Source organism: Mustelus asterias, chromosome 20, assembly GCF_964213995.1.
Source record: "Mustelus asterias chromosome 20, sMusAst1.hap1.1, whole genome shotgun sequence".
NCBI classification, from domain to species: Eukaryota; Metazoa; Chordata; class Chondrichthyes; order Carcharhiniformes; family Triakidae; genus Mustelus; species Mustelus asterias.
Window position 1 is genome coordinate 112,913 of NC_135820.1, and position 27,693 is coordinate 140,605.

Here is a 27,693-nt window from a genome sequence, read left to right on the forward strand (position 1 = left end):
GGCTGCCGGCTCGGGGAAAACATCCACCTCCGGCCCCCCTCCCAAACCATCTCCCGGGCCCGTGGGCGCCTCAGCGTCCTGTGCTGGGCCCGGCGTCGCGGGTGCGCGCGCTCCCGGGTCCGGGTGTGGGGGGGTACGTGACCCCGAGCCGGCACAGACAACAGGGGACGTGACGGGGAGAAAGAAGGGGCGTGGCAAGGTTAAGAGGGGCGGGGTGCGGGCAGCGTCTCCCACCCACGGGCACAACAGCAAGAAGAGGCGCTGCCCCTCGGGAGCCGTGGGTTCGAGGGTTGTGCGCCCCGCCCCCCGTTCATGTCATCGCCTGCCATGCCCCCGTCCCCGCCTGTTTTCTACACCTTGTCCCCAGACCGGGGGCAAGAAAAAATTTAAAACGAAACAGGTGCTGCTGCAGTCCCCCGGACGGGTCTCCCCGAGGCCGGGTGTGAGCGGGGCCCTCGCGGCTCCGTTCAGCCCGGTCGAATTCGACCCGTCCTTCTTCGACAGCTTGCCGGGGGACTGGAGCAGCACCCCAATTTTCGGGTCCCTGGGCGGCGGTGGCGAGGAATTTATCTCCCCCTCTCTGTCCCAACCTTTGATGCTGGGCACCCCCAACATGAATCCGGAGGGTTCTCCGGGCTTGGGGGGTGTCCAGGCATTCGGGACGGGGGGGGGACGGAGCCGCCGCCGCCCACGGACCCACAAACCCAGGATCGAGAGCCCGGGGGGAACCCCTCCTCCGCCGATCCTGGGGGTGGGATCGGGGGGGAGTCAGGACTAGTCGGTGGCTCCGTGCCGCACGCCCTGCGGCGGGGGACTCGGAGTCGAAGGGCGACGGCCCCGAGGAGGTAAGCTGCTCGGTGGTGGGCACGGGGATCATTTCAGGGTCCACCTGTAGCGAGGCAGGGGACTCCCTCGTGCCCCTCACCGAGTCGCCCCTCATCCCCTTTGGGGAACTCAGGGCTTTCATCGAGGACCATTCTGGTCGCCCTGACAGCGTCCGACTGGCCCTCGGCCGTTGGTCGGACCTGGCGCTGCTCGTCCGGTCCACGCGGGCCTGCTCCCAGGCCGCGTCGGACCTGACTGAAAGAGAGCGGCGTCGGGTACGGGAGTTCCTCGACGGGCTCGAGGGGGAGCGGACTGGCGCGTCTTGCGCCAGCGCCCCCCACGCACTTAGATAAGTGGTGACGGTGGCACAATGCTACTGACATGAAGGTAATTATAGCCAGCCTCAACGTCAACGGCAGCAGCGAGCCACTCCGCAGGTTCCAGAACTTCTCGGTCCTCCGTGACGGGAAGTATGCGGTGTGCTTCCTGCAAGAAACCCGTACCATTCCGGGAGACGAAGCCCGATGGCTCCTGGAGTGGCGAGGGGGGGGTCTACATGAGCCACCTCACTCTCGCTTCTAGCGGGGTGGCTATCTTGTTGGCCCCGAATTTTCAGCCGGAGATCTTGGGGGTCAAGGAGCCGGTGCCAGGCCGGTTGCTGCACTTGACGGTCCGTGTGGGGGGCGTGGTCATTCACTTGCTGAACGTCTACGCCCCGGGCGCCGGACCGCAGCAAACGACTTTCTACGAGAAAGTGTCCGCTCACCTCGACACCATCGCTGGGGGCGAATGCATCATCCTCGGGGGGGATTTCAACTGCACCCTCGAGGCACGGGACCGCGCCGGCTTCTGGCAGCGCACCCCAGCGATGATGAAGTTGCGGGACCTGCTCGGGACCCATGACTTGGTGGACGCCTGGAGCCATCTCCATCCTGGCTCCAGAGCTTTCAGTTTCGTGAAGCCTGGAGGCGGAGCGTCCAGAATCAACCGCCTTTACATTTCGAGGGCGCACGTGTCCGGCGTGCCGTCGGCCTCCATACGGCAGGTGCCGTGCACGGACCACCACCTGGTGTGGGCAGAGTTTGCGCCGTCTCGCGTCCGGGGGGGGTCCGCGTACTGGCACTTCAACAACACGCTGCTGGAGGACGAGCGCTTCCTGGACTCGTTCCGTCGATTCTGGGCCGGCTGGAGAAGGAAGCGGGGAGGCTTCCCCTCCTTGAGGCTATGGTGGGACGTGGGCAAGACTCACGTCCGGACCTTCTGTCAGGAGTACGCGAGGGGGTCGACGAGGAGGCGGAAATCCAGGCTCGAGGAGTTGGAGAAGGAGCTTTTCGACCTGGAGGCACGTCTCAGTCAGCCCGACGCGGACCTGGCCCTGCGGCTAGAGTACAGGGAGAAGAAGGGCGCGCTGCGGGACCTGCAACTGGTCGGGTCCCGCGGCGCGTACGTGAGGTCGCGGCTCCAGTTCCGGGTGGACCTGGACCGCGGCTCCCCCTTCTCCTACTCGCTGGAAAAAGGGCGGGCTAACCGTCAGCAGCTCCTTACGCTGCTGGCCGACGACGGTTCCCCCGTCTCGGATCCGGAGGGCATCCGGGCCATCGCCCGGGATTATTACACCTCCCTCTTCTCTCCGGATCCGTCCAGCGAGGATGCCCGCAGACTTCTGTGGGAGGACCTTCCGCAAGTCAGCCTGGAGGGCGTCGGCAAGCTCGAGGCCCCCATCACCGTGGCCGAGCTGACCGGCGCCCTCAATGGCCTCGGTCGGGGCAAGGCCCCGGGGCTGGACGGGCTGACGGTAGAGTTCTTCAGGGCGTTCTGGGACGTCCTGGGGGGCGACTACGCGGGGGTCCTGGAGGAGAGCAACGCCACCGGGGAGATGCCCCTTTCGTGGCGCAGGGCCGTCATTGCCTTGCTGCCAAAGAAGGGGGATCTCCGGTGCCTTAAAAACTGGCGCCCGGTCTCCCTCCTCAGCACGGATTATAAAATCTTTGCCAGGGCATTAGCTTCACGCCTTGGGTCCGTGCTGGACCACATGATCCACCCTGACCAGTCCTACACGGTCCCGGGCCGATCGATTCACGATAACCTCCATCTGGTCCGGGACCTGATCCACCATTCCCAGAGGGCTGGTCTGTCGAGCGCCTTCTTGTCCTTAGATCAGGAGAAGGCGTTCGACAGGGTGGAGCACGAGTATTTGCTCGGGACTCTGCGGGCATTCGGGTTCGGGACGCAGTTTGTCGCCCGGATTCGATTACTCTACTCTGCCGCAGAGTGTCTGATTAAGGTTAACGGGTCCCTGACGGCGCCCCTTCGCTTCGGGAGAGGAGTGCGGCAGGGCTGCCCCTTGTCCGGCCAACTTTATTCTATATGCGTGGAGCCATTCCTGCGCCTCTTGCGGAGGAGGTTGTCGGGTTTGACTCTGCGCGGCCCGGACGTAGGGGTGGTCCTGTCTGCTTACGCCGACGACGTGCTCCTCATGTTCACGGACCCGGCTGACCTGCGGAGGATGCGAGAATGCCAGGCGGTGTACTCCGCCGCGTCCTCCGCCAGGATCAACTGGGCCAAGTGCTCCGGACTCCTGGTCGGTCCGTGGGAGACGGACCCCCTTCCGGAGGAGCTCAGGCCTTTCACCTGGAGCAGGACCAACCTCCTCTACCTGGGGGTCCATCTCTGCCCAGCCGAGGAATCCTGGCCGGCGAACTGGCGGGAGTTGGAGGCCAAAGTCTCCGCCCGCCTGGGTCGCTGGACAGGACTGCTCCGAGTGCTGTCCTACAGGGCGCGAGTTCTCGTCATAAACCAGCTGGTCGCCTCCATGCTGTACCGGCTGGTCACTTTGACCCCTCCCCCTGGCTTTGTCACCGATATGCAGAAAGCCCTCGTGCGGTTTTTCTGGGACAACCGACTGCACTGGGTCGCTGCCGAGGTTCTGCATCTCCCGATTGAGGAGGGCGGACAAGGTCTGGTGTGCCTCCGCACTCAGATAGCGACCTTCCGCCTCCAGACCCTGCAGCGATACCTTTACGTCAAGCCTCCTCCACAATGGCGTGCGATGGCGACGTATTTTTTCTGCCACTTGCACGGCCTCAATTACGACGTGCAGCTCCTGCACATCAACCTGGGGCGTATTCCCACCTCCCTGCGGGAGTTGCCCGTCTTTTACCAGGACCTCCTCACGGTCTGGAACACGGTCGCCTCGCGACGCAGCTCTCCCCCGTCAGGAGTAGCGGCTCTCGTGCGAGAGCCGCTGCTCAGGAATCCGCACCTCCAGCCTTACGACTTCAGGTGGCTGGCGGAGAGGAGGGCCGTGGACGCCGGGGTGACCAGGATCGGGGACGTGCTGGATGGCGGAGGAGCGGGCTGGATGAGCCCCGACGTGCTGGCTGAGCGCGCGGGGGTGACCGTCCGGCGCGCGGCCAAAGCCATCCAAGACCTTAGGACGGTCGTGCTCGGCCCCGAGTGCGCACGCGTTCTGGAGGTGGCGCAGGCGTGCGGTGGGATCCCGTCCGAGCGTTCCCCTGCTCGGACGGAATTTCACATTGGCCCGAAGCCTAGACCTCCCCCCCCGGGTCAGGTGCCCCACTGCGTGTGCCGCCTCGCGGAAATGCCCTCCGTGCCCTTTTCCACCGCGCGGAGGCGTTTCCTGTACGGGCTGCTGCTGCACACCCTTCACTACCGCGTCCTTGCCCGTCGCCCGGATACACCTTGGCGGACCTTGTTGCCGCCGGGCGGCGGAGGTCCCCAGTGGAGGTCCCTCTACGGAGGGATCTCCCCCAATTATCTCGGGGACCTGGGGTGGAGGGTGCTGCATGCAGCAGTGCCATGCAACCGTAGGTTTTTCCGGTACACGGGCTCCCGAGACTGCCCTTTCTGTGGCCTTGTGGAGTCCGTGGACCATGTCTACGTTCTGTGTTTTAGGCTGCACACCCTTTTTGGTTTCCTCAAACACCTCTTATTGATGTTTTGTTTGCACTTCAGTCCCACGCTCCTGATCTACGGGCACCTGGTGCGGAGAGGGGCGGGTCGGGATGCCGACCTCCTCGTGAACCTGCTCCTGGGCCTGGCGAGACGCGCCATCAATAGGTCCAGGCAGCGGGCGATCGAGGGGGCCGTCCATCCCGACTGTCTGCCCCTCTACCGCGGCTACATTCGCGGCCAGGTGTCTCTGGAGAGGGAGCATGCGGTGTCCACGGGCGCGGTTGACGCCTTCCGCGACCGCTGGGCGCCGCAGGGGCTGGGGTGTATTATCGACCCCGATAATCACCTTTTGGTTTGACGTTTTAAGTTTCCTTTTGACTTTGTTTTTGGTTCGGGCTGTTCCCCCTTCCTTTTGGGGAGCTGCCGCCCCTTTTACTTTGTCCCTAAGTTAATTTGAGTTCGTTTACTTGATTGGTATCAAAAGAAATACCTGATGAGTCTGTTTTAAGTTTCCTTTGTGATTGATTTTTGGTTCGGGCTGTTCCCCCTCCTTTTGGGGAGCTGCCCCTTTTAATTTGTCCTTCGGTTAATTAGAGTTTGTTTATTATGTTGGTACCCGAAAGAAATACCTGATAAGCCCTAATTGATGGTTAAATCAGGGAGCCTCATGCTCCCTTTTTCTTTTGACAGTCACATATTTATTTGCTACAATCAAATGAGTTAACGGTAAGATTTCTGGTAACGTACACGGGCACCAGGTCCACCAAATTTCTTGGCCTCACAACGGTGTGGATCAGCAGCCAGCACGGTCCTGTCATACTGGATGAGGATGTCCTTGATTTCTTTCTTGGAGGCTTCATCTACATATTTTAAAGCAGGTGTATCAGACTCCCAGCCTGCATTCAGCAGGGAGCAACTGGAGAGCTGGCTGTGTACAGATGGATGGTGTAAATAAAGTAACTTGGTGATGGGACTTTCACTTCCGTGGACTTATTACACTGAGGGAATAGGAATGGACCCAGAGGTTTTCAAGACAGGCCTTGGAAGAATAAAAAAGGGTCAGGGCGAACATTTACGTCGCCCCAGACGCTCAACCGAGATCTTTAAAGGCAAGGCCAGTTCCATACGCGTTACATGCACCCTCGCTCCCCCCCGCCCTCGCTCCCCCCCCGCCCTCGCTCCCCCCCCGCCCTCCCTCGCATTCACACGCCCTCACTCACTCTCACCCAGCATCGCTCCCACCCTCACTCCCACTCAGCCTTACTCACTCCCACCCACCCTCACTCCCACCCACCCTCATTCACTCCCACCCACCCTCATTCACTCCCACCCACCCTCACTCCCTCACTCGCACCCACCCTCATTCACTCCCACCCACCCTCACTCCCTCACTCCCACCCACCCTCACTCACTCTCACCCACCTTCACTCACTCTCACCCACCCTCACTCACTCTCACCCACCCTCACTCACTCTCACCCACCCTCACTCCCACCCACCCTCATTCACTCCCACCCACCCTCACTCACTCCCACCCACCCTCGCTCCCACCCTCACTCACACCTACCCTCACTCACTCTCACCAACCCTCACTCTCACCCACTCTCACTCCCACCCACCCTCACTCACTCCCACCCACCCTCACTCACACCTACCCTCACTCAATCCCACCCACCCTCACTCACTCGCACCTACCCATCCTCACTCCCATCCACCCTCATTCACTCCCACCCACCCTCACTCGCACCCACCCTCATTCACTCCCACCCACCCTCACTCGCACCCACCCTCATTCACTCTCACCCACCCTCACTCACTCTCACCCACCCTCACTCACTCTCACCCACCCTCACTCCCACCCACCCTCATTCACTCCCACCCACCCTCACTCACTCCCACCCACCCTCACTCACTCGCACCTACCCATCCTCACTCCCATCCGCCCTCACCCACCCTCGCTCGCTCTCACCCATCCTCACTCATCTCTTAGGTCCCTGCGGCTCTGGCTCTTCTTGGGACCTACAGCTGAGGTGAGTGTGGAACCCCTGCAGGGGTCCCGCGGAACCCTGGGGATTCACAGAACCCAGTTTGGGAGGCCTTGCCTTAGACAATTAGGATTAAAAGAGATTCTGTTGACATTGTGGACCAGTGTTAAATAGTGATATTTCTCTCCCCAGTTGGACTGTCACAGGAGTGGAAAGGTGACGCTCCACGAGAGGTGACAGCGCAGGAAGGTGTGTGTGTACAGATTCCCTGTCATTACACTTACCCATCACATTTGGCAAACCAGCCGCGAGTCGGAATCTGGTTTAATAATAAGAAACAGTCATCATCATCGATCGCCTTTCACTCCGAGGATCACAATCAGGAGGCACCACAATTCCGCCATCGGACCCGGCTGTCTGGAGACCTGAAAGATGGCGACTGTTCCCTGATTATAAACAGCGTCACACGGGGAGATGCTGGACCTTATTATTTCAGAATAGAATTTGACGGAAGGAATCGTTACAACTACCACCCTGTAACCCAGCTTCAGGTTTCTGGTAAGTTCTGTGTTATAATTACTCAATAATTCACATTCATCACTCAATTGGAAATAACACAAACTGTGATGTTTACAAATTAACACAAAACACAGCTTATTATAACCCAGTGTCTGATTATCAATAACCTGGTGATAGCTTCCAGTTCAGTCCTGAAGCAACCTCTAATACTCACTTTAATATCAATGATTAAATGTACTGACTGCGTTCATCAATGTTACCGAGTTATCCAATCCCATCGATCTCTCTCATCCTGTTAAAAAATCTTACATCCACAAAAGAAAGACTCACATTTCTATAGCGCCTGTCACCACCTCAGGACATCCCGAGTCGATTCACAGACAATGAAAAAATCCTCAAAATGTGGCCCTGCTGTGGTGATGGAGACGCAGCAGTCAATATGTGCACTGCAAGATCCCACAGACAGCAATGTCATCAATAACCTCATCATCTGTTTCAGGTGCAGGTTCAGAGATTGCTTCAGTCCTGAATTGTACTGACTGCTGCAATATGGGAAACACAGCAGCCAATTTGTGCACAGCAAGCTCCCACAGACAGTGCCTTTCACCACCTCAGGGCTGTCCTGAAGAGCTTCGAAGGCCAGTGAAGTTATTGTCGAGGTGTAGTCACAGTGCAATGTGGGAGTCACAGTGGTTAATTGAGGCACAGGAAGATCCCGCACACAGCAGTGTGAACAATAACATAACCAACTGTTTCCCGAGATTGTTTCAGGACCGCTGAGGACAGGAATGCATCTTAATTTTTGGATGAGAATTCTGAGCGAGTGATGAACCTGTTCTCCCCGAGCTGTGAGCTGTCGCTCCACCCTCACCCCAGTCTGGTCAAATCAAGGGTCACTGAGTAAAAGTGCATTAAGCTGCTGACAGAGTTTCAGCAAGTCTGAAAATAGGAAATTCTATAATGATCACGGTAATCTCTCAATTCTGATTTCCTCCTTATAACAATGCTTTCTCTTGTGGGGCTGTGATTTCTATTTGAACTGATGCTTCATGTTATATTGATCTAAAAGGATCCATTCTCTGTGTGTTAGATTTCACAGATAAACCCACGATATTCCCTGCTGAAATTATTGCAGGAAAGCGTGTGGACATCAGCTGCACCTTCAACACAACGTGCAATGGAACAGCACCTGTCTTAACCTGGGACACTCCCACTGACGTACCTGGGTCAGTCTCAAACACTGTAACTCAGCATGGTGTCACTCTGACCTATACTTCTGTTCTGATCCTCATCCCATCACCCAAACACCACGGACACAATCTCACCTGTAGAGTGAGATATCCATCTGTTTCATCGGAGCAGACCCTCGGACTGACTGTACAATGTAAGTAAGGACATCCATCATTCTTCTGCACAGCAAGATCCCACAAACAATAACATGGTGAGGACCAGATCACCTGTTTTAGACTGACTTCAATAGGCCAGTGAAATGTCTGCTCTGAATATTATTGTGGGGAGGGGAGGTGGGAACTTTGCGTAACTCATACAAAAAACAGCACCTGCAACAATGCAGCACTCCCTCAGTACTGACCCTCTGACAGTGCGGCACTCCCCCAGTAATGACCCTCTGACAGTGCGGCACTCCCTCAGTACTGACCCTCTGACAGTGCGGCACTCCCTCAGTACTGACCCTCTGACAGTGCGGCACTCCCTCAGTACTGACCCTCTGACAGTGAGGCACTCCCTCAGTACTGACCCTCTGACAGTGCGGCACTCCCTCAGTACTGAACCTCTGACCGTGCGGCACTCCCTCAATACTGACCCTCTGACAGTGCGGCACTCCCTCAGTACTGACCCTCTGACAGTGCGGCACACCCTCAGTACTGACCCTCTGACAATGCGGCGCTCCCTCAGTACTGACCCTCTGACAGTGCGGCGCTCCCTCAATACTGACCCTCTGACAGTGAGGCACTCCCTCAGTACTGACCCTCTGACAGTGCGGCGCTCCCTCAATACTGACCCTCTGACAATGCAACACTCCCTCAGTACTGACCCTCTGACAGTGCGGCACTCCCTCAGTACTGACCCTCTGACAGTGTGGCACTCCCTCAGTACTGACCCTCTGACAGAGCGGTACTCCCTCAGTACTGACCCTCCGACAGTGTGGCACTCCCCCAGCACGGACCCTCTGACAGTGCAGCACTCCCTCAGTACTGACCCTCTGACAATGCGGCACACCTTCAGTACTGACCCTCTGACAGTGCGGCACTCCCTCAGTACTGACCCTCTGACAGTGCGGCACTCCCTCAGTACTGACCCTCTGACAGTGCGGCACTCCCTCAGTACTGACCCTCTGACAGTGCGGCACTCCCTCAGTACTGACCCTCTGACAGTGCGGCACTCCCTCAGAACTGACCCTCTGACAGTGCGGCACTCCCTCAGCACTGACCCTCTGACAGTGCGGCACTCCCTCAGTACTGAACCTCTGACCGTGCGGCACTCCCTCAGTACTGACCCTCTGACAGTGCGGCGCTCCCTCAATACTGACCCTCTGACAGTGCAACACTCCCTCAGCACTGACCCTCTGACAGTGCGGCACTCCCTCAGTACTGACCCTCTGACAATGCAGCGCTCCCTCAGTACTGACCCTCTGACAGTGCGGCGCTCCCTCAATACTGACCCTCTGACAGTGCGGCGCTCCCTCAGTACTGACCCTCTGACAGTGCGGCACTCCCTCAGTACTGACCCTCTGACAGTGCGGCGCTCCCTCAGCACTGACCCTCTGACAGTGCAGCACTCCCTCAGTACTGATACTCTGACAGTGCGGCGCTCCCTCAGCACTGACCCTCTGACAGTGCAGCACTCCCTCAATACTGACCCTCTGACAGTGCGGCACTCCTTCAGTACTGACCCTCTGACTGTGTGGCACTCCCTCAGTACAGACCCTCTGACAATGCAGCGCTCCCTCAGTACTGACCCTCTGACTGTGTGGCAGTCCCTCAGTACTGACGCTCTGACAGTGCGGCACTCCCTCAGTACTGACGCTCTGACAGTGCGGCACTCCCTCAGTCCTGACCCTCTGACAGTGTAGCACTCCCTCAGTACTGACCCTCTGACATTGCAGCGCTCCCTCAGTACTGACCCTCTGACTGTGTGGCACTCCCTCAGTACTGACCCTCTGACAGTGCAACACTCCCTCAGTACTGACCCTCTGACAGTGCGGCACTCCCTCAGTACTGACCCTCTGACAGTGCGGCGCTCCCTCAGTACTGACCCTCTGACAGTGCGGCGCTCCCTCAGTACTGACTCTCTGACAGTGCAGCACTCCCTCAGTACTGACCCTCTGACAGTGCGGCACTCCCTCAGTACTGACCCTCTGACAGTGCAGCACTCCCTCAGTACTGACCCTCTGACAATGCGGCACTCCCTCAGTACTGACCCTCTGACAATGCGGCACTCCCTCAGTACTGACCCTCTGACAGTGCGGCACTCCCTCAGTACTGACCGTCTGACAGTGCGGCACTCCCTCAGTACTGACCCTCTGACAGTGCGGCACTCCCTCAGCACTAACCCTCTGACAGTGCGGCACTCCCTCAGTACTGACCCTCTGACAGCACGGCACTCCCTCACTACTGACCCTCTGACAGTGCGGCACTCCCTCAGTACTGACCCTCTGACAGTGCAACACTCCCTCAGTACTGACCCTCTGACAGTGCGGCACTCCCTCAGTACTGACCCTCTGACAGTGCGGCGCTCCCTCAGCGCTGACCCTCTGACCGTGCGGCACTCCCTCAGTACTGACCCTCTGACAGTGCGGCACTCCCTCAGTACTGACCCTCTGACAGTGCGGCGCTCCCTCAATACTGACCCTCTGACAGTGAGGCACTCCCTCAGTACTGACCCTCTGACAGTGCGGCGCTCCCTCAATACTGACCCTCTGACAATGCAACACTCCCTCAGTACTGACCCTCTGACAGTGCGGCACTCCCTCAGTACTGACCCTCTGACAGTGTGGCACTCCCTCAGTACTGACCCTCTGACAGAGCGGTACTCCCTCAGTACTGACCCTCCGACAGTGTGGCACTCCCCCAGCACGGACCCTCTGACAGTGCAGCACTCCCTCAGTACTGACCCTCTGACAATGCGGCACACCTTCAGTACTGACCCTCTGACAGTGCGGCACTCCCTCAGTACTGACCCTCTGACAGTGCGGCACTCCCTCAGTACTGACCCTCTGACAGTGCGGCACTCCCTCAGTACTGACCCTCTGACAGTGCGGCACTCCCTCAGTACTGACCCTCTGACAGTGCGGCACTCCCTCAGAACTGACCCTCTGACAGTGCGGCACTCCCTCAGCACTGACCCTCTGACAGTGCGGCACTCCCTCAGTACTGAACCTCTGACCGTGCGGCACTCCCTCAGTACTGACCCTCTGACAGTGCGGCGCTCCCTCAATACTGACCCTCTGACAGTGCAACACTCCCTCAGCACTGACCCTCTGACAGTGCGGCACTCCCTCAGTACTGACCCTCTGACAATGCAGCGCTCCCTCAGTACTGACCCTCTGACAGTGCGGCGCTCCCTCAATACTGACCCTCTGACAGTGCGGCGCTCCCTCAGTACTGACCCTCTGACAGTGCGGCACTCCCTCAGTACTGACCCTCTGACAGTGCGGCGCTCCCTCAGCACTGACCCTCTGACAGTGCAGCACTCCCTCAGTACTGATACTCTGACAGTGCGGCGCTCCCTCAGCACTGACCCTCTGACAGTGCAGCACTCCCTCAATACTGACCCTCTGACAGTGCGGCACTCCTTCAGTACTGACCCTCTGACTGTGTGGCACTCCCTCAGTACAGACCCTCTGACAATGCAGCGCTCCCTCAGTACTGACCCTCTGACTGTGTGGCAGTCCCTCAGTACTGACGCTCTGACAGTGCGGCACTCCCTCAGTACTGACGCTCTGACAGTGCGGCACTCCCTCAGTCCTGACCCTCTGACAGTGTAGCACTCCCTCAGTACTGACCCTCTGACATTGCAGCGCTCCCTCAGTACTGACCCTCTGACTGTGTGGCACTCCCTCAGTACTGACCCTCTGACAGTGCAACACTCCCTCAGTACTGACCCTCTGACAGTGCGGCACTCCCTCAGTACTGACCCTCTGACAGTGCGGCGCTCCCTCAGTACTGACCCTCTGACAGTGCGGCGCTCCCTCAGTACTGACTCTCTGACAGTGCAGCACTCCCTCAGTACTGACCCTCTGACAGTGCGGCACTCCCTCAGTACTGACCCTCTGACAGTGCAGCACTCCCTCAGTACTGACCCTCTGACAATGCGGCACTCCCTCAGTACTGACCCTCTGACAATGCGGCACTCCCTCAGTACTGACCCTCTGACAGTGCGGCACTCCCTCAGTACTGACCGTCTGACAGTGCGGCACTCCCTCAGTACTGACCCTCTGACAGTGCGGCACTCCCTCAGTACTAACCCTCTGACAGTGCGGCACTCCCTCAGTACTGACCCTCTGACAGCACGGCACTCCCTCACTACTGACCCTCTGACAGTGCGGCACTCCCTCAGTACTGACCCTCTGACAGTGCAACACTCCCTCAGTACTGACCCTCTGACAGTGCGGCACTCCCTCAGTACTGACCCTCTGACAGTGCGGCGCTCCCTCAGCGCTGACCCTCTGACCGTGCGGCACTCCCTCAGTACTGACCCTCTGACAGTGCGGCACTCCCTCAGTACTGACCCTCTGACAGTGCAGCACTCCCTCAGTACTGACCCTCTGACAGTGCGGCACTCCCTCAGTACTGACCCTCTGACAGTGCAGCACTCCCTCAGTACTGACCCTCTGACAATGCAGCACTCCCTCAGTACTGACCCTCAGACAATGCGGCACTCCCTCAGTACTGACCCTCTGACAGTGCGGCACTCCCTCAGTACTGACCCTCTGACAGTGCGGCACTCCCTCAGTACTGACCCTCTGACAGTGCGGCACTCCCTCAGTACTGACCCTCTGACAGCGCGGCACTCCCTCAGTACTGACCCTCTGACAGCGCGGCACTCCCTCAGTACTGACCCTCTGACAGTGCGGCACTCCCTCAGTACTGACCCTCTGACAGCGCGGCACTCCCTCAGTACTGACCCTCTGACAGTGCGGCACTCCCTCAGTACTGACCCTCTGACAGTGCGGCACTCCCTCAGTACTGACCCTCTGACAGTGTGGCACTCCCTCAGTACTGACCCTCTGACAGCGCAGCACTCCCTCAGTACTGGCTCTCTGACAGTGCCGCCACTCCCTCAGTACTGACCCTCTGACAGTGCGGCACTCCCTCAGTACTGACCCTCTGACAGCGCAGCACTCCCTCAGTACTGACCCTCTGACAGTGCGGCACTCCCTCAGTGCTGACCCTCTGACAGCGCAGCACTCCCTCAGTACTGACCCTCTGACGGCGCAGCACTCCCTCAGTACTGACCCTCTGACAGTGCGGCACTCCCTCAGTACTGACCCTCTGACAGTGTGGCACTCCCTCAGTACTGACCCTCTGACAGCGCAGCACTCCCTCAGTACTGGCTCTCTGACAGTGCCGCCACTCCCTCAGTACTGACCCTCTGACAGTGCGGCACTCCCTCAGTACTGACCCTCTGACAGCGCAGCACTCCCTCAGTACTGACCCTCTGACAGTGCGGCACTCCCTCAGTACTGACCCTCTGACAGCGCAGCACTCCCTCAGTACTGACCCTCTGACGGCGCAGCACTCCCTCAGTACTGACCCTCTGACAGTGCAGCACTCCCTCAGTACTGACCCTCTGACAGTGCTGCGCTCCCTCAGTACTGATCCTCTGACAGCGCAGCACTCCCTCAGTACTACCCCTTTAACAGTTTACCGCTCCCTCAGTAATAAACTGGAATGTCTGTCTGGTTTCCCTGCTTTGTGGGGAAGGGACCAATATTGATATCACACCTTTCACATTCTTACGGTCTCTCAAAATAATTCACAGTCAATGTCAGTTAACTGATCCTGATTTGTTTTTAGATTCACCACGGAATCTCTCAATAACGTCTCCTGATATGATTGACTCTTCATGGATCAGTGTAACTGAGGGGAATTCAACAGTGATAATCTGCTCTGTCGAGAGCTTCCCAGCTTCTAACCTGACCTGGAGACATCTTAATGTCCCAATGAACAGAACAAGTTCCAACAATGAGCTGTGGTTGGTGATTCCTCACGTTACATCCTGGGACACTGGAGACTATCAGTGTGTGGCAGAGAATGAACATGGAGCAGTGGAGGGGTCCATCACCATCACTGTGGAACGTGAGTGTACACAGACTGCAACAACTCTCCTAATACGAGCAAATTCAAATCTGCAAGGAAAGAGGATTGGCAAAAACACTTTGGTGAATCTGTGTTGCTAACTGTAACAAACAGTTCTGTGGGACGGAGGAGTCTCTGGCAGGTGTACCGCCACACTGTAGTGCACACACATGGTGAAATATCCATACGCAGGTGCAGAAATAGAAGATACACACACACTTACACGCACACGCACACACACTCACGCACACACACACACACACACACACACACTCACTCACGCACACACACACACACACTCACACGCACTCACGCACACACACACACTCACGCACACACACACACTCACTCGCACACACACACTCACGCACACACACACACACACACTCACACGCACTCACGCACACACACACTCACGCACACAAACTCACTCACGCACACACACACACACTCACGCACACACACACACTCACACGCACTCACACACACACACACTCACGCACACTCACTCACGCACGCACACACACACACTCATGCACACACACACACACACTCACTCACGCACACACACACACTCACGCACACACACGCACACACACACACACACTCAGATAAAAGATGCACGTGCATGCACACACCACATGGAGACATTGTGTGGAAATTTACTGGATTTTTTCTCAATGTCCAGCTCGTGTGAAAAATGTTTTTACAGGTCGAGTTTCCAATGAATGGAAAGCAGGACTGCTTGGAGCTGGGATCTCATTGTGTGTTGGACTGAGTGGACTCTTCATCTTCCAGTGTGTGAGAAAGTAAGTGCGAGGGTTCAATTTGCTGTTCATCAACATCCTCAGCTCAAACCTCTCTCCTTCCAAGAAGAAGCGGAATTTCTGCCTCACCTTTCACAAGCTCACGGGGAAGTAAATACTTTTGGAAGTGTGGTGATGAGTGATTCATTCCAGCTGTGGTCCTGGCATTAGGATTTCACACACATACTTTTTCTCTTTCTCTTCGCCTGTCTCATTCACTCTCTCCTTGCTTCCCCCCCTCCTCTACTTCTCACCCACTCTCTTCCACCCTTTCTTGCACGATCTCCAATCCCTGATATCATAACACCTTACGTTACAGGAACAGAATTAAGCCATTCGCCCATCGAGTCTCATTCAATCATGGCTGATGTGATTCACATCCCCATTCTCCTGCCTTCTCCCCGTAACCCTTGATCCCCTTATTGATCAAGAATCTATCTGTCTCTGTCTTAAAGACACTCAATGACCTGACCTCCACAGATGAGTTCCACAGAGTTCCTGGCAATGAGTCCCACAGATTTACCACCCTCTGGCTGAAGAAATTCCTCCTCATCTTAGTTTTAAAGGAGCGTCTCTTCACGCTGAGCTTGTGCGCATGAGTTCTAGTCTTTCCCACTAGTGGAAACATCCTCTCCACGTCCACTTTTTAGGGAAGGCGATGGCCTAGTGGTATTATCGCCAGACTATTAATCCAGTAACTTAGCTAATGTGCTGGGGAATCCCACCACGGCAGATGGTGGAATTTGAATTCAATAAAAAATATCTGGAATTAAGAATCTACTGATGACATGAAACCATTGTCAGTTGTCGGAAAAAAACATCTGGTTCACTAATGTCCTTTAGAGAGGGAAATCTGCCGTCCTTACCTGGTCTGGCCTACATGTGACACCAGATCCACAGCAATGTGGTTGACTCTCAACTACCCTCCAAAGGCAACTAGGGATGGACAATAAATGCTGGCCAGCCAGTGACACCCATATCCCATGAATGAATTAAAAAAACACTCGATCCGGGCCTCTCAGTATTCTGTAAGTTTCAATTAGATCCCCCCTCATCCTTCTAAACTCCATCAAGTACAGACCCAGACTCCTCTACCGCTCCTCATACGACAAACCCTTCATTCCTGGGATCATTCTTGTGGATATCCTCCGACCCCCTCAAAGGCCAGCACATCCTCCCTTAGGTATGGGGCCCAAAACTGCTCACAATACTCCAAATGGGGTCTGACCAGAGCCTTATACAGCCTCAGAAGTACATCCCTGCCGACTGAACCTGCACATTAACCTGAAGAGAGTCCTGAACCAGGACTCCCAAGTCCCTTTGTGCTTCAGATTTCCGAAGCCTTTCCCCATTTAGAAAATAGTCTACGCCTCTATTCTTCCGACCAAAGTGCATAAGCTCACACTTTCCCACATTGTATTCAATCTGCCACTTCTTTGCCCACTCTCTTAGCCTGTCCAAGTCATTCTGCAGCCTCCCCACTTCTACATATCTTTGTATCATCTGCAAATTTAGCAACCATGCCCTCAGTCCCATCTTCCAGATCATTCGTGTATACAGTGAAAAGTTGTGATCCCAACACTGACCCCTGTGGAACACCACTAGTCACCAGTTGCCATCCTGAAAAGGACCCCCTTATCCCCACTCTCTGCCTTCTGCCTTTTAGCCAATCTTTTATCCATGCCAGTAGCTTTGATTTGCTTTGATTTATTTGATTTGATTTATTATTGTCACATGTATTGGGATACAGTGAAAAGTATTGTTTCTTGCATGCTATATAAAGCATACCGTTCATAGAGAAGGAAATGAGAGAGTGCAGGAAGTAGTGTTACAGTCATAGCTAGGGTGTCGCGACTTAATGCAAGGTAGGTCCATTCAAAGATTTGATGGAAGCAGGGAAGAAGCTGTTCTTGAGTCGGTTGGTACGTAACCTCAGACTTTTGTATCTTTTTCCTGACGGGGAAGGTGGAAGAGAGAATATCTGGGGCGCCTTGCCTCTAACACCATTGGCTCTTCGAGTATTTAGCAGCCTCCTGTAAGGCACCTTGTCAAAGGGTTTCTGGAAATCCAAATAAATCACATCTACTGGCTCTCTATTGTCTAACGTCTTCATTACCTCCTCAAGGAATTCTAACAGATTTGTCAGACATAACCTCCCCTTGACGAAGCCATGCTGACTCAGCTCTATTTTACATACACTTCCAAGTACTCCACAATTTCATCCTTAATAATGGACTCCAAGATCCAACCCAAACTGAGGTCAGGCTAACTGGCCTATAAGTTCCCATCTTCTGCCTCCCTCCCTTCTTAAACAGGTGTTACATTAGCCTTTTTCCAGTCCTCTGGGACCCTCCCTGACTCCAGTGATTCTTGAAAGATCACCACCAATGCCTCCACAATCTCCTCAGCTATCTCCTCCAGAACCCTGGGGTGTAGTCCATCCGGTCCGGGTGATTGATCCACCTTCAGACGTTTCAGCTTCCCTCGCACCTTCTCCTTAGTGATGGTCACTACCATCAGTTCTGACATGTTACTGGTGTCTTCCACCGTGAAGACTGATACAAAGTGCCCATTCTGTTCCTCTGCCATTTCTTTGTCCCCACATTACTACCTCTCCAGCCTCATTTTCCAGCGGTCCAATGTCCATTCTAGTCTTTCTCTTACCTTTTATATACCTAAAGAAAATCTTGCAATCTTCTTTTATATTACTAGCTAGCTTACAATCATATTTCATCTTCTCTACCCTTATTGCTTTTTTAAAGTTGTCCTCTGCCTGCTTTTAAAGGCTTCCCAAGCCTCTGGCTTCCCACTAATCCTCACCACTTTGCATGCTTTTCCTTTTGCCTTTATGCTGTCCCTGACTTCCCTTGTCAGCCATGGCTGCCTCGTCCTCCCCTTAACATGCTTTCTCTTAGAATTAATTTATGTTGTGCCTCCTGAATTATTCCCAAACACTCCTGCCATTGCTGTTCCACAGTCTTTTCTGCTAGGCTCCTTTTCCGATCAAATCTGGCCAGCTCCTCCCTCATGGCCGTTTAGTTTTCTTTACTCAATTGTAGCACCGTTACAGGTAGTATTGAGGAAGCAGGGGGCTGCAGAAGAACGTGGACAGACTAGGAGAGTGGACAAAGAGGTGGCAGATGGAATATAATGTGGAAAAGTGTGAGGTTATGCAGTTTGGAAGGAGGAATGGAGGCATAGACTATTTTCTAAATGGGAAAATGCTAAGGAAATCAGAAGCACAAAGGAACTTGGAGACCTTGTTTAAGATTCTCTTAAAGTTAACGTGCAGGTTCAGTCGGTAGTTAGGAAGGCAAATGCAATGTTAGCATTCATGTCAAGAGGGCTAGAATACAAGAGCAGGGATGGACTTCTGAGGCTGCATAGGGCTCTGGTCAGACCCCATTTGGAGTATTGTGAGCAGTTTTGGGCCCCGTATTTAAGGAAGGATGTGCTGGCCTTGGAAAGAGTCCAGAGGAGGTTCACAAGAATGATCCCTGGAATGAAGAGCTTGTCGTATGAGGAACAGTTGAGGATTCTGGGTCTGTACTCGTTGGAGTTTAGAAGGATGAGGGGGGATCTGATTGAGACTTTAGGATATTGCGAGGCCGGGATAGAGTGGACATGGGGAGGATGTTTCCATTCGTAGGAAAAACTAGAACCAGAGGGCACAACCTCAGGCTAAAGGGACGATCCTTTAAAACACAGGAGAGGAGGAATTTCTTCAGCCAGAGAGTGGTGAATCTGTGGAACTCTTTGCCGCAGAAGATTGTGGAGGTTAGGTCATTGAGTGTCTTTAAGACAGAGATAGATAGGTTTTTGATTAATAAGGGGATCAGGGATTATGGGGAAAAGGCAGGAGAAAGGGGATGAGAAAAATATCAGCCATGATTGAATGGCGGAGTAGACTCGATGGGCTGAGTAGCCTCATTCTGCTCCTATGTCTTATGGTCTTCTGGTTCTTTCCGATTCCAACGTCTCCCTCTCAAACTGCAAGGTGAATTCTATCATATTATGGTCACTGCCTCCTGGGGGTTCCTTCACCTTAAGTTCCCTGATCAAGTCGGCCTTATTACACATCACCAGATCCAGAAGTGCTTGCTCTGTAGTGGGTTCTGTCACAAGCTGCTCAAAAACCATCCGGTAGAAACTCCACACATCTTTATCTTGGGGTTCGCTACCAGCTTGATTTTCCCAATCCACCCGCATATTGAAATCCCCCAAGATTGCTGTAATATTGCCTTTCTTACATGCCTTTTCCATCTCCTGATTTATTTTCTGTCCGATATCCTGACTGCTGCAAGGGGGCCTGTACATAACTCCCATCAGGATCTTTTCTCCATTGCGATTCCTCGACTCTACCCACACAGGTTCTACGCCGTCCGACCCAATACCACTTCTTGCTAATGATTTAATTTTGTTTCTTGCCAACAAGGCAGCCTCGCCTCCTTTACCCATCTGCCTCTCCTTTCGATAGGACACATATCCTTGGATATTCAGATCCCACCTCTGATCCTCCTGCAGCCATGTCTCTGTGATGCCCACAGCAACATACCCACCAAATACAAGGTGTGCTTCCAGCTCATTTGCCTTGTTCTGTATACTGTGTGTATTTAGGTGCAGCACCCTCAGTGCTGTGTTGACTGTCCCCCTTCCCATAGTTGTCCCTTTACCTGCTGTGCCTGAAGCTTTATTCCTGCCAATTTCCCCACGCTCCACTCTATGACTAGTTCTGGAAACTTTACTAACTTTGACCAAGCCTTGCCCCCATTAACGAGTTTAAAGTCCTTGTGACTTGCCTGTTTAGCCTTTCCAAGAGTCCTGAGCAATATCTTCTCCTTCAGAGGATCCACTTCAGCCTCTGGAGTGTGACTGAACAACAACTGCCCAACTTTACACTGGAATCCTGACACTGCGTCAGGACACAAAGGGATAACAGCCTGACTATAAAAATGATAAAACCATTATTTGAAACGAGATGGTGCTTCCCCATTTGATCCCCAATTCCTAATTTGCCTCACAGTGATATATGAACTCTTTCTAATTAAATACACAGAAGGTGCAGCTCAGAGAGAGAACATTCAGTCCCTGCAGAGCATGTCGGCAGTGACTCCCCAGGCAAGCACTCAGACATTCCCCGGGTAAGTAACATAAGGATTGGAAATTACTTCCATGACCAATGCAAAAAAACAGAAACTGTATTCTCGGGAGTGCAAAGACCAGAACAAAGCGGCAGAAACTTAAAATTCAGGCCAGGCTGAATACGGGTGATGTCAGGAAACACTTCTTCACACAAACGGGAGTGGAAATCTGGAACTACAACCCCCAACTCCATTCAGTTTCAATGATCAAACCCCGTTCAGTATCAATAATCAAACCCCATTCAGTATCAATAATCAAACCCCATTCAGTATCAATAATCAAACCCCATTCAGTATCAATAATCAAACCCCGTTCAGTATCAATAATCAAACCCCGTTCAGTATCAATAATCAAACCCCATTCAGTATCAATAATCAAACCCCGTTCAGTATCAATAATCAAACCCCATTCAGTATCAATAATCAAACCCCGTTCGGTATCAATAATCAAACCCCGTTCGGTATCAATAATCAGACCTGTTCCAGTATCAATAATCAAACACTGTTCAGTTTCAATAATCAGACCCCATTCAGTATCAATAATCAAACCCCATCCAGTATCAATAATCAAACCCCGTTCAGTATCAATAATCAAACTCAGTTCAGTATCAATAATCAAACCCCGTCCAGTATCAATAATCAAACCCCGTTCAGTATCAATAATCAAACCCCATCCAGTATCAATAATCAAACCCCGTTCAGTATCAATAATCAAACTCAGTTCAGTATCAATAATCAAACCCCGTCCAGTATCAATAATCAAACCCCGTTCAGTATCAATAATCAAACCCCGTTCAGTGTCAATCATCAAACCCTGTTCAGTGTCAATAATCAAACCCCGTCCAGTATCAATAATCAAACCCCGTTCGGTATCAATAATCAAACCCCGTTCGGTGTCAATAATCAAACCCCGTTCAGTATCAATAATCAAACCCCGTTCAGGATCAATAATCAAACCCCGCTCAGTGTCAATAATCAAACCCCGTTCAGTATCAATCATCAAACCCCGTTCAGTGTCAATCATCAAACCCCGTTCAGTGTCAATAATCAAACCCCATCCAGTATCAATAATCAAACCCCGTTCAGCATCAATAATCAAACCCCGTTCAGTGTCAATAATCAAACCCCGTTCAGTATCAATAATCAAACCCCGTTCAGTGTCAATCATCAAACCCCGTTCAGTGTCAATAATCAAACCCCGTCCAGTATCAATAATCAAACCCCGTTCGGTATCAATAATCAAACCCCGTTCAGTGTCAATAATCAAACCCCGTTCAGTGTCAATAATCAAACCCTGTTCAGTGTCAATAATCAAACCCCGTTCAGTGTCAATAATCAAACGCCGTTCAGTATCAATAATCAAACCCCGTTCAGGATCAATAATCAAACCCCGCTCAGTGTCAATAATCAAACCCCGTTCAGTGTCAATAATCAAACCCCGTTCAGGATCAATAATCAAACCCCGCTCAGTGTCAATAATCAAACCCCGTTCAGTATCAATCATCAAACCCTGTTCAGTGTCAATCATCAAACCCCGTTCAGTATCAATAATCAAACCCCATCCAGTATCAATAATCAAACCCCGTTCAGCATCAATAATCAAACCCCGTTCAGTGTCAATAATCAAACCCCGTTCAGTATCAATAATCAAACCCCGTTCAGTGTCAATCATCAAACCCCGTTCAGTGTCAATAATCAAACCCCGTCCAGTATCAATAATCAAACCCCGTTCGGTATCAATAATCAAACCCCGTTCGGTGTCAATAATCAAACCCCGTTCAGTATCAATAATCAAACCCCGTTCAGGATCAATAATCAAACCCCGCTCAGTGTCAATAATCAAACCCCGTTCAGTATCAATCATCAAACCCTGTTCAGTGTCAATCATCAAACCCCGTTCAGTATCAATAATCAAACCCCATCCAGTATCAATAATCAAACCCCGTTCAGCATCAATAATCAAACCCCGTTCAGTGTCAATAATCAAACCCCGTTCAGTATCAATAATCAAACCCCGTTCAGTGTCAATCATCAAACCCCGTTCAGTGTCAATAATCAAACCCCGTCCAGTATCAATAATCAAACCCCGTTCGGTATCAATAATCAAACCCCGTTCGGTGTCAATAATCAAACCCCGTTCAGTATCAATAATCAAACCCCGTTCAGGATCAATAATCAAACCCCGCTCAGTGTCAATAATCAAACCCCGTTCAGTATCAATCATCAAACCCTGTTCAGTGCCAATCATCAAACCCCGTTCAGTATCAATAATCAAACCCCATCCAGTATCAATAATCAAACCCCGTTCAGCATCAATAATCAAACCCCGTTCAGTGTCAATAATCAAACCCCGTTCAGTATCAATAATCAAACCCCGTTCAGTGTCAATCATCAAACCCCGTTCAGTGTCAATAATCAAACCCCGTTCAGTGTCAATAATCAAACCCCGTTCAGTGTCAATAATCAAACCCCGTTCAGTGTCAATAATCAAACCCCGTTCAGTATCGATGATTTTTTAGGGAACATTAAAACTGACAAAGCCCCAGGGCCTGATGGCATCTATCCTAGACTGCTCAGGGAGACGAGAGATGAAATTGCTGGGCCTCTGACGGAAATCTTTTGTCGCTTCTTTGGACACAGGTGAGGTCCCTGAGGATTGGAGGATAGCGAATGTGGTCCCGTTGTTTAAGAAGGGTAGCAGGGATAACCCGGGAAATTATCGGCCGGTGAGCTTGACGTCCGTGGTAGGGAAGTTGTTGGAGAGGATTCTTTGAGACAGGATGTATGTGCATTTAGAACGGAACAATCTCATTAGTGACAGACAGCATGGTTTTGTAAGAGGGAGGTCGTGCCTTACAAATTTGGTGGAGTTTTTTGAGGAAGTGACAAAAACGGTTGACGAAGGAAGGGCCGTGGATGTCGTCTATATGGATTTCAGTAAGGCATTTGACAAAGTCCTACATGGCATGTGGCTAGAAGGGTGGAGAACTGACTTGGCCACAGGAGACAGAGGGTAGCGGTCGAAGGGTCTTTTTCCGGCTGGAGGTCTGTGACCAGTGGTGTTCCGCAGGGCTCTGTACTGGGACCTCTGCTATTTGTGATATATATAAATGATTTGGAAGAAGGTGTAACTGGTGTTGTCAGCAAGTTTGCGGATGACACAAAGATGGCTGGACTTGCGGATAGCGATGAGCATTGTCGGGCAATACAGCAGGATATAGATAGGCTGGAAAATTGGGCGGAGAGGTGGCAGATGGAATTTAATCCGGATAAATGCGAAGTGATGCATTTTGGAAGAAATAATGTAGGGAGTTGTTATACAATAAATGGCAGAGTCATCAAGAGTATAGAAACACAGAGGGACCTAGGTGTGCAAGTCCACAAATCCTTGAAGGTGGCAACACAGGTGGAGAAGGTGGTGAAGAAGGCATGTGGTATGCTTGCCTTTATAGGATGGGGTATAGAGTATAAAAGCTGGAGTCTGATGATGCAGGTGTATAGAATGCTGGTTAGGCTACATTTGGAGTACTGCGTCCAGTTCTGGTCGCCGCACTACCAGAAGGACGTGGAGACATTAGAGAGAGTGCAGAAAAGGTTTACCAGGATGTTGCCTGGTATGGAGGGTCTTAGCTATGAGGAGAGATTGGGTAAACTGGGGCTGTTCTCCCTGGAAAGACGGAGAATGAGGGGAGATCTAATAGAGGTGTACAAGATTATGAAGGGGATAGATAGGGTGAACGGTGGGAAGCTTTTTCCCAGATCAGAAGTGATGATCACGAGGGGTCACGGGCTCAAGGTGAGAGGGGCGAAGTATAACTCAGATATTAGAGGGATGTTTTTTACACAGAGGGTGGTGGGGGCCTGGAATGCGCTGCCAAGTAGGGTGGTGGAGGCAGGCACGCTGACATCGTTTAAGACTTACCTGGATAGTCACATGAGCAGCCTGGGAATGGAGGGATACAAACGATTGGTCTAGTTGGACCAATGAGCGGCACAGGCTTGGAGGGCCGAAGGGCCTGTTTCCTGTGCTGTACTGTTCTTTGTTCTTTGATTAATGTCTAGTATGGATGGAATTTTCAATTTGGATCAACATTGCTAACCATGAAAGGGAAAATGCTGGAAAATCTCAGCAGGTCTGGCAGCATCTGTAAGGAAAGAAAAGAGCTGACGTTTCAAGTCCAGATGACCCTTTGTCAAAGCTAAGAGACGTAGAAAGTGGGAGATATTTATACTGCAGGGGGAGGGAATGAAAGATGAGTCATAGCCACAGAAACCAGGGGAAAGGCTGCTGATGGTCCCATGGTTTCTGTGGCTATGACTCATCTTTCATTCCCTCCCCCTGCAGTATAAATGTCTCCCACTTTTTATGCCTTTTAGCTTTGATAAAGGGTCAGCAGGACTCGAAACGTCAGCTCTTTTCTCTCCTTACAGATGCTGCCAGACCAGCTGAGATTTTCCAGCGTTTTCTCTTTTGGTTTCAGATCCCAGCATCCGCAGTAATTTGCTTTTATTTTAATACTAAACACAGATGACTCTGATTATCTCTGTGACCATTATTGTTTCTATTACAGAAGAAAGATGAGAAGGTTCTGGAAATGAAATCTGGCCAGGGCCTCAATCCTGATCCAGATGATAATGTTTATGAACCCTACAAGGCTGACAACGACTCAGTCTATGCAAATGTATAAATGAAGCAAGAATGAGACGTACACACTTGGGAAGAATGTAGAACAAGAGAATCATTCAAGACTCCAATTTACCTCCTTGTAAATCACACAAACTCCCCTCTTTCAACTTTGCCCATGTTATCTGGACTTGCCTGGGAGCTGGTTGACCAATTCAACACATTTTGGATATGCCAGCTCATTTTACATGCTATTCTTCTCCATTTTCTCATCCTGGGTCTGGCACTGTTATATGCTGGCTTACTGCACCAATGGCTGGGTTCTTTCATATGCAGCTAGTCCTGTAAGTGGGGGTATTTAATCCAGGGATCTCCTGGCTTCAGAACGTGCCTATTGAGCTACTCCATCTCCCTGCAAAAATCGCAGGGTCTCAAAATGCCGTAAGTAGTTTTGAAACTTCTTGATCTGAGCTTTTAGTGCTGGTGTGATGGCCGGTACATTGTCCCAGTGACTGGATGATCAATTCAAAGGACATATAGACAGATTACAGGTTGTACTCCATCAGCCCAATCTCGCAAAACCCCCCAAAAATTGTCTACTGTTAGATGTGATTCTGCGATTGGGCAGCACTTACTGAATAATCCCGAGTGTGCTAATAGCAACACAACCAATTTCAGATAATTATTCAAAATTGTAAAGTGGCTCATTTACACTTGCTAAAAGTGACATACATTCAGACACGGTGATACATTGTCTGCAAACAAAAGGAATATGATCAAGCCTTGTACCTCATCTAAATAACCCAGGAACTTGGCAAGCCAATAATTACCTGTTGCTTTCTGCATGGCAGCATGTCATCCAGTTATAGGTGGCGTAGTGGTACTGTCACTGGACTAGTAATCCAGAGACGTGGGGTAATGTTCCAGGGACCTGGGTTCAATTCTCACCACGGCAGGTTATGGGATTTGAATTAGAACATAGAACATAGAAAAACTACAGCACAAACAGGCCCTTCGGCCCACAAGTTGCGCTGGTCATGTCCCTACCTACCTAGGCCTATATATAGGCTTACCTATAACCCTCAATCCTATTAAGTCCCATGTACTCATCCAGAAGTCTCTTAAAAGACCCTATCGAGTTTGCCTCCACCACCATTGACGGCAGCCGATTCCACTCACCCACCACCCTCTGAGTGAAAAACTTACCCCTGACATCTCCTCTGTACCTACTCTCCAGCACCTTAAACCTGTGTCCTCTTGTATCAGCCATTTCAGCCCTGGGAAAAAGCCTCCGAGAATCCACCCGATCTATACCTCTCAACATCTTGTACACCTCTATCAGGTCACCTCTCATCCTTCGTCTCTCCAAGGAGAAAAGACCGAGCTCCCTCAGCCTATCCTCATAAGGCATGCCACCCAATCTAGGCAACATCCTTGTAAATCTTCTCTGCACCCTTTCAATAATTTCTACATCCTTCCTGTAGTGAGGCGACCAGAACTGAGCACAGTACTCTAAGTGGGGTCTGACGAGGGTCTTATAAAGCTGCATCATTATCCCCGGACTCCGAAACTCAATCCCTCGATTGATGAAGGCCAGCACACCATATGCCTTCTTAACCACCTCCTCTACCTGCGAGGCCGATTTAAGAGTCCAAGGTCCTTCTGATCCTCTACACTGCTAAGAGTCTTACCCTTGATATTATACTCCTTCATCCCATTTGACCTGCCAAATGTACCACGACACATTTATCCGGGTTGAAGTCCATCTGCCACTTCTCCGCCCAGTCTTGCATCCTATCGATGTCACGCTGCAGCTTCTGACATCCCTCCAAACTATCCACAACACCACAAACCTTTGTGTCATCGGCAAACTTACCAACCCATCCCTCCACTTCCTCATCCAGGTCATTTATGAAAATGACAAACAGCAAGGGTCCCAGAACAGATCCCTGGGTACACTATGGGTACTGAACCATAGATGGTTATCACTATGGGTAATTGTACATATGTTACTCTTGTTACTGTTGGGGTTAGGGTTGGGGTGTTCCACCTGTTGGTATTGTTCTGTGGTACACTCCGGTTGGCTCCGCCGACCTGTAGGAGTATAAAGGTCACTGCACTGCCTAGTGACCCTTTAGTCTGGGATTGTATTGTTAAGCAGTATGCTCCATTCTTGTTGCTAATAAAAGCCTTTATTTCCCGGATACGATCCAGCCTCCCGAGTGAATTAATCGCGCATCAATTTTATTAGCAACAATTTTGGTTGAAGAAAAAAAAACCATGGAGCAAATGTTAAAACCCGATCGGCTTACCTTAGATCCGCGTGCAGCGGGAGCGTCGAACACTTTCGACCATTGGTTGAAGTGTTTCCAGGATTATATCGACGCCTCAACAGCAATTCAAAACAACGCCGATAGATTGCGGGTCCTCCATGCAAGGGTAAGCGACACTGTGTATGCAACAATCCGTGATGCCCAAGACTACAAAGGGGCCATCGAACTACTTAAGAAGCTGTACAATAAACCGCCAAACGAGATTCATGCTCGGCACCTACTAGCCA

At 52.1% G+C, this 27,693-nt stretch overlaps 1 protein-coding gene across 1 annotated transcript in view; it reads left to right on the forward strand.

The window, feature by feature from the left end:
- The window catches only part of LOC144508366 (sialic acid-binding Ig-like lectin 13), a 94,967-nt gene that overhangs the window by 9,685 nt on the left and 57,589 nt on the right, over positions 1–27,693 (forward strand). The window contains exon 2 of the mRNA XM_078236220.1: positions 6,917–7,282. Within this exon, the coding sequence (XP_078092346.1) occupies positions 6,917–7,282 (366 nt within the window). The remainder of the gene's footprint in view (positions 1–6,916; positions 7,283–27,693) is intronic.